This window comes from Rutidosis leptorrhynchoides, chromosome 6 (genome assembly GCF_046630445.1).
Source record: "Rutidosis leptorrhynchoides isolate AG116_Rl617_1_P2 chromosome 6, CSIRO_AGI_Rlap_v1, whole genome shotgun sequence".
Classification (NCBI taxonomy): Eukaryota; Viridiplantae; Streptophyta; class Magnoliopsida; order Asterales; family Asteraceae; genus Rutidosis; species Rutidosis leptorrhynchoides.
This window is the reverse complement of record NC_092338.1, coordinates 76,447,743-76,455,256: the sequence shown is the minus strand read 5'-3', so window position 1 is coordinate 76,455,256 and position 7,514 is coordinate 76,447,743. Positions and strand designations below refer to the sequence as shown.

Below are 7,514 nucleotides of genomic sequence, written 5' to 3'. Positions count from 1 at the left end.
AAATGTAATTACAAACATGTCTCATGATAACTCATCACACACCACGCATGATGCATGCAAGTCCATGCGTGATGCGTGCAAGTCTATGTTATAAAGATTTTTATCGAGACAACCTAACTTCTGTCGTAATACGCACCACACACCAAGAACCACGCACCGTGCGTGGTGCATATTAGGAATTGTTCTTGCACTTGAACTTTCAATGGTCGTATTTTTTGACTCGTAGGGTGTAAGAACAGCTCTCAACACGGAGCAAACACCACATACGGTTTGTGGTGCGTGTTGCGCTGGAAATTAGGTTGTCTCGATGAAAATCTTGCTAACATGGACTTGCACGTATCACACATGGACTTGCACACATCATGCATGGTGCGTGATGTATGGATTATGCCTGGCAATTGGGTCGGGTTGGGTCAGGTTTGGATCGGGTCGAAACGGGTCTAGGTTTATATAAGTCCGGGTCGAAACGGGTCTGAAATTTTCAACGGGTCGAACGGGTCGGGTCAAAAGCGGGTCGGGTCAGGTCGAGACCCTTTTTTATATGGGTCGGGTCGAGTCGGGTCGAGACCTTTTTTTTTTTTTTTTTTTTGCGAATTCTATAATAAAATATTTGTTTAAATTGGTTGACTACAAGGATTCACTGTTCGAACAAGTTGTATTGTATGCTAAAAAAACTTGAAAGAAAATTTAATGTATTCTGTAGATGTTGTATCCATCTCATGGTTTCATTTTGTTTCCTTTTCATTCGTTGATATTAAACAAGTTATTTTAAAAATTTAAGTAAGATTACTTATTTACTTATACATAATCATATATATGATTTCACCACCTGCCTTCTTGAGTTGCAAATTATTAATTTATGAATATAAACACAAAAAAGCAACAAACTTTGTAAATCCACATACAAGAAATTAAGATCATTGTCATATTTATAAAAATAAGAGAGAAAGTTCAAGGCTTTCATACTACAAATAATTCAACAAAACTAAAGAAAGTTCAAGGCTTTCAAACTACAAATCATTCAACAAAACTACAAAGAAATTTCAAAGACTTCAACTTCTAATATATGATGTCAAGTAGCAAAGTCAGCAACCAAGTCCAACAAATAATGGTGCTAGTAACAAACCTGTTGATATTGAATAAAGGTACTTTCAAAAGATGTAACAAAAACATGTAACCTTGTAAAACAACAAGCATTAAAAAGATGTAACAAACCTGCTGAATTTAAACGAAGGTATTTTCAAAAGCCGGGATCAACGCTTCTATATCCTCTATTAATTTTTCTTCTTCCATTTCATCTTCATCTACACATGGTAAAAAAGATTCAAATTAACCATAGAAGATTAACACTTACAACCCAAAATACTAATACTAATGAACATATAAAACATTAATGGACAAAAGATATAAAATATACTAATAAACTACCTTCCAAATCGAACAACCAATCGAGAGTGCATAACAAGGCCTCAGCATTTTCTGACAACAACGAACTTCTATATTTGCTTATAATTTGACCGCCAATGCTAAAAGATGACTCGGAAGCAACAGTAGTGATTGGGATACTCAAAATGTCACGAGCCATAAGAGCTAATTGTGGATACCTCGCTTGATTATCTCTCCAAAAGTGCAGAACATCAATATCTTTTTGTCTATCAAGTGGAGGATCAACTAAATATTGCTCTAATTGAGATTTTTCTCTCTCGAGGTTGCTATACCTACTTTGAAATGAATCAAATCCAACCAAATCATCCGCTACACCCTTACCATCTTTTGAGCTTCCTCTTTCTCGAGTCGAATCGTGCATTGCACTAGAACATATCTCATACTATGGATAGAGAACATATTTGCAATTACAATTTTCTAGATAATATTGTTAAACACTATTCGGAATGATGGCATTCTGACCAATTTCCCTTACTAAAACCATCCGCACCAGCCCAATATATGAAACCAGGCCAGTTGGTAGCTGGCCCATTGGATCATGCTCAAACCCAAAGTAACAAGCCACTCATCACACCACTGCGTCTTCAACGGCTTACTGAACACGACGATATTAAACAACCGCACCTCCGTTTCACCGCCACCGTCAACCGCCGCTGCTCAGTCCTCCGAAGCTCCGACAGTCGTCTGTTCTGTTATTAAGTCTTATTTATTATTCTTTCTCTCAGTAAGTAGATTTAATTATATCTGATTGACCGATTTAACCTAAATAGTTAATTCGTATATGCTTTTAATTGATATAATTATAATTATGCACAAACATACCTGTTTATAATTATACCATGTAACTTGTGGATGCTGTGTTTTAATTTGTGAATATGAATATGAATGTTGATTTATCATAGTTTTTAGGTTGAAGTTAATTGTAAAATTGTAATTTATATATTATGATTAGAGACTGCGTAAAAAATAATTGTATTAAGTATAATCGGAAACTAATAAGGTTTTAAGCTTAATATCCATGTCATTCGTTATTTGCAGCAGCTAAATACTACTGCTTAACCTGAAACTAAAATAAATGGCTTTTTATTATTATTAATATTATGATGATTATGATTATGATTATGATTTATGACTGAGCATGTTTGAAAGGGAGCTTTGGGATGTTTGTTTATTCAGGTTGATTAGTTGAAATGAGCACAGAAGATTCAACCAAGAAAAAGTCTCATCCTGAATTGGTGAAGCTGAATTCAGCATTTAAACTGGTACTCGACTCAATTCTTTCCATCTTATATGTTTATGCAAATATATAATTTGTATTTTAGGATTTATGATGTATCGTTGATCGACCTAGTTATTGGGATGGTGTGATACACATAATTGAATCATGCATGAGTGCACTGAGTAGTTTAAGAATTTGATTTTACCCGATGGACGCTGCATAAAAGAACTTGAATGCATCAGTAAATGCTTTTCTGATACTTTTCTAAGGACTCACTGACTAAGAAACCTAAGTCTCGCACGAAGGATGAGTAAGGCCCGGAAGTTGGCTATGTAGCAAAATTACTTATGAATGGGTTATGGATTGACCCGACTCTGTACTTACATAGTCACCCCTTTTAACCTGAACTTGTTTGTGACACTCTTTTCCTGCCAGACCATCATGCCACGTCTAGCTAGGAGACATTATAGGAAGGGTGTTAACTGTTTATTAGTTTGTGCTGTTTGTACATTGACACGTTCCTTCATTCCTTATAATTCACTATGCAATCGAAAGGTTTGGTAGTGAATTCGTGATGATGTTTCTTCCTTAGCAATTGTGTATAAGTTCGTTTGTATTACACTTACACTACACTGGATATAGTGTCTTTGGGAATATTTGATTGACAGAGTGGGAGGGTACAGTTAATGATCACTTAGGTGGTGTTTGTTTTTAAGATGCTTTTGTCTGAAGATCTGCGGATCATGTTTGTAAAGAAAATGTGGCCCAAATGTCTGTATGCTGAATAGTGAAGAATGTTTGTTTTTATGTCTTAATTATGTCTGCAAGAAGCATATTTTCAAGTCTGTGAGGTTGCATACAAAATAAGACCTTATTTTATCTTATGTCATCAGAAAATCAGACAGCAGCAAAAACATCTGCAGGCAGTGGCAGAACATTGTGGAGACGGGGCGGGGCACTCGCCCCAGCTGGATTTTTTATTTTTTTTAAATTTACACTAAAAAAATAAAAAATTTACTAAAAAATAAGGTTTTTTTTAGTGTTCGCCCCAGCTGTCATTGAAAAATTTAATAAAATTTAAAACCCGCCCCATCTGTGGTCGAGTTCAATTTCCGCCACTGTCTGCAGGCGCGCATACAGAAGACATAATAAGATCTACAGACTGAAAAACAAACGACACCTTATTGAATCATCGACTTCTTTGAAGATAACAAAATATTTATTCAATGAGAGGTTTCTTTGGTGGTGGAGATGATGAATACTATACTTTTGTCACTGTACAATATGATTATAATTCTTGGAAGAACTTTGCGGTGGGTAGTACCTAGCATTCTGTTTGATGCCATTCTATAAGGATATCCCTATCCCGTGTGCTCGGGCGTGTAGTGTGCTTGCATGTTTTTTCTTTATCTTAATAGAAATTAATTTTCTTTGCTAACAACACTTCCTTTTTGATGCTTATTTTCTTTTGCAGGCTGAAAAATGGGTTAGTAACATGACTAGAACCACAGATAACGGATCAACTCGAGTTGTCTTAGAGGCTAGACCTCCAGGGTTAGTACTGACACACCCCAGCTCCATGTTTACATTTCCGTTCTTAATGCAAAGGTCTTATGTTGAATGTGTCAATCTGGGTTAATTTTGTCTTATGTCCAGATAAATATATTGGAAAAAAAAATTAGAGTTAATATAGGGCTTGGGCCTGTTTGGATCATGGATCAACATAGGCTTGGGTTAGAAGGGGTCCAAGCTGAGACAGACAGGTTTGAATACAGGCCTAATGGCTCGGTTCGGGTCAATCTTTTTGTTTAATTTGGTTTTTATGCTTTTCATTAGCCAACCAGCCCAATAAACTTCTTTATAAGTGAATTTTTTATTACCATAACTAAAAAGTTTAAGAGTTGATTTCTTAAGCAACTTCGTGTATCATAATTATTACTCCGTATTATTTAATTAGATACACTAAAAAATTAAATGGTATGGATAATTTTATTTATCAAAGTTTCTTATGATGATACTAACAAATAAAAATGAAATATTGTGATATCAACTGTCTGTCAGGGGTGGAAATTGCCGTCACTTGCTTTCTTATACTCTTCTAATAAAAGCATAGCCCAGGTTACAAACCCAATATAACCTGGCAACATGCTTACCTCGCTTTAGCCTCAGATGTCAACCCGTTGTGCAGTTGTTTAAACATTTCAGAAATGGGTCATTTCATTTGAATTTTTTTTTATTTGTTTCTTAACAAAACTAAAATGGAAGTCGTGGTTTCTACACATTACTAGATTATAAGCCGAGTGTCAACTTTACTAAAGTCATATAGGTAATTTTTGTTTTTTTGCAATTAAAAAGATCAAAATCACATTCACATATTACAAACCCCATTAGCCCAAATTTGCTTTTAACTAGTAGGAATTACTTGAATTTGTAAGAAATGCTTGTCAAAAGCCTTTTTCTACTGTAGTTTTCGTTTGTCTAAAAATGTGCAGTCAAAACATCACATAAAATAGTTGCAAAAAATACCTAATTTTGTATGTAGCATCTTTATTTCTTTATTTTGGTCAAAGACTTAAAGTAACCATGTAGTATTCCAATTTCTTTAAAAATCTCTATTTTTATACAGCCTTGGAATAGGTGCAGCAGTTCCCCGCCAACCGAAAGTTGCATTGTCAAACGATCCAGTTGAACGAAAATTACGTGCCCAGTTAGATGCTGGAAAGAGAAAATTTTCCAAACTTGAAGAGGAATCTCGCCCAACTCCAGTAGACGAGATTAGTGATGAAGATGAAGAAACTGAAAGCAGAACTAAAGCATTTGTTAAGAAGAAAGCAACAAACTTGCCCTCATCCAAACAGGCAACTAATACAAACAAGTAAATGTTATTCCGAATACTATCAAAACAATCTATATGAAATTGATTTCATATTTTAGAGTCAGAATCCAACTGAATAATATGAAACACAAAACAGGTGTGCATGCTGCTCGTGCTGCACCTAACGTCCAATGTGGTCCCATATGCAGAGTAATTTAGGTTTTCTGCTTTCTTTTTTTGTTCTCTTTCTAGTCTCCCAACACTGCTTAAATGTGGAAACATTCATGTTGGTTATTATGTATACCATCTATCTTGCAATATCCTAGTTAGGGGTGGACCATGCTATTCGGTGGGCGGTCACTCTTGCCTAGTTGACGAATTTTGGACAATACGTCTAAAAGAACTCTTTTTTTTCAGCGATCCAAAATCTTTATGAGATGTAATTGATTTGAAACTTTTAAATCTTTTCCCTGGAAATTTCTTTTGTTTTTGTATGATTTTTCTTTTGTACTAGCTGTGAACAGTTAGTTACTATTTAGTGTAGTACACTAGGGTTTACTCTAAAATATAATTTTTTCTTTATTTTAGTTAATATAATATAATAATAGTAATAGTAGTAATAGTTAGTGGTTAAGTATGTGGCGTGGCTGTGTGCAGTAGTTTGTGAATGAGGGACATTATTGTTTCTGTTGTATGGGAATGGAATGGCATGCATTAGGGTACCTTGAAATAAAGTGATGAATTTTGCTAAAGTGTTGTCACAGTCACACCTAGAAGATATATGTGGTCAGGTTTCTTGATCCAAGAAGATTCCATTGTAGTCATTGATTATCTCTCGAGTCCTTTCGGCTTTCATTGTCGTGTTTCTAAAATCTGTGTGCTTACGAGTGTGCGTACGAGTATGACTATATATATATATATATATATATATATATATATGTTTCTCTTTTCTGAACTCGTTAAAAATCATATACATTCAAACTTGTTCGAGTGTTTACTTTTCAGAGCATTGTATCTGCTTTTGCATATGTGATCTCACATCCATGTGCTTAACAGATCGTGTTTAAACATATAATTCCGCGAATTCGCAAGGTGTATGCTATTATTTATAAGAACTTAGGTTAAGTAAACAAAGACTCGGTCTTTCCTTGGTAACTGAAAAATCTTATTTTTTTACTTGTTTTAATATTCGTGTGTGGATAATATATGTTATGTTACTACTTGGTTATGAAATTGCTGGTTCTGATTATGTATATGTATAATAATAATAATTTACATTATATAAGATGCATATCTAATTTCCAAAATGGAATGTGTATCTTGATTGTGTCAGTGATAGGGTAAAAGTTATACCTGGCAAACAGGTCGGATTGGGTCGGGTTGGGTCAGGGATCAAATGGGTTTGGTTCGAAAGTGGTCATGTGTTGCAACAGGTCAACTTTTAAATAGGTTGAACATGTTGGGTTGAGACCCAGGGCGGGTCCGAGTTGAAGTTTTACATAAAAGTCTTTTACAAAAAGTGGAGTTGCCTCCATGTGATACTTTGACTTATTATGTAAAACCTCGAGACAACTTCCCATGTGCAACAATGGCTTTCATACAATCTACAAACAGAAATGCTACATTTACCTAGAAAACTAAAAACAGTTTCAACACTAAAGGCTTGTTTTCTCAGGGATAAAACTATATCAAGTTATATCAATTCATACCATTAAAAAGGCTAATTATGCTAATTACCTATGACAAATACATCTATAGTGATAAGCACTATTTATCGGATCATTTCCTTCGACTGGAACTTGCTTAGGACTGCATTTGTATCTGCATCCTTTGCATTCGTTGAAGGTACAAGTCGGCATCACTGAACCTATCTTCGATTGTGTTCTTAGATTCTCGTTCGTCAACTTCGTGCTTGTTTCCTAAAACATTCGAACAAAAAAAAAAAACCATTAAAATTTGATTTCTTACATTCATGTTACCAATCCATTTACAGCTTTATCACCTGCAAGTGCAGTCCTCTTTTTGATACGTAAT

The 7,514-nt window shown here is 34.8% G+C and overlaps 1 protein-coding gene across 1 annotated transcript; it reads left to right on the top strand.

Moving 5' to 3' along the window:
- Positions 1–2,005: 2,005 nt before the first annotated feature.
- Positions 2,006–5,781, top strand: LOC139855732 (uncharacterized). Its single transcript, XM_071844983.1, has 4 exons — positions 2,006–2,170; positions 2,623–2,708; positions 4,140–4,219; positions 5,292–5,781. Exons 2-4 carry the CDS (start codon positions 2,637–2,639, stop codon positions 5,542–5,544), a joined length of 405 nt encoding a protein of 134 aa, XP_071701084.1. The 5' UTR covers positions 2,006–2,170; positions 2,623–2,636; the 3' UTR covers positions 5,545–5,781.
- The last annotated feature ends 1,733 nt before the right edge of the window (positions 5,782–7,514 follow it).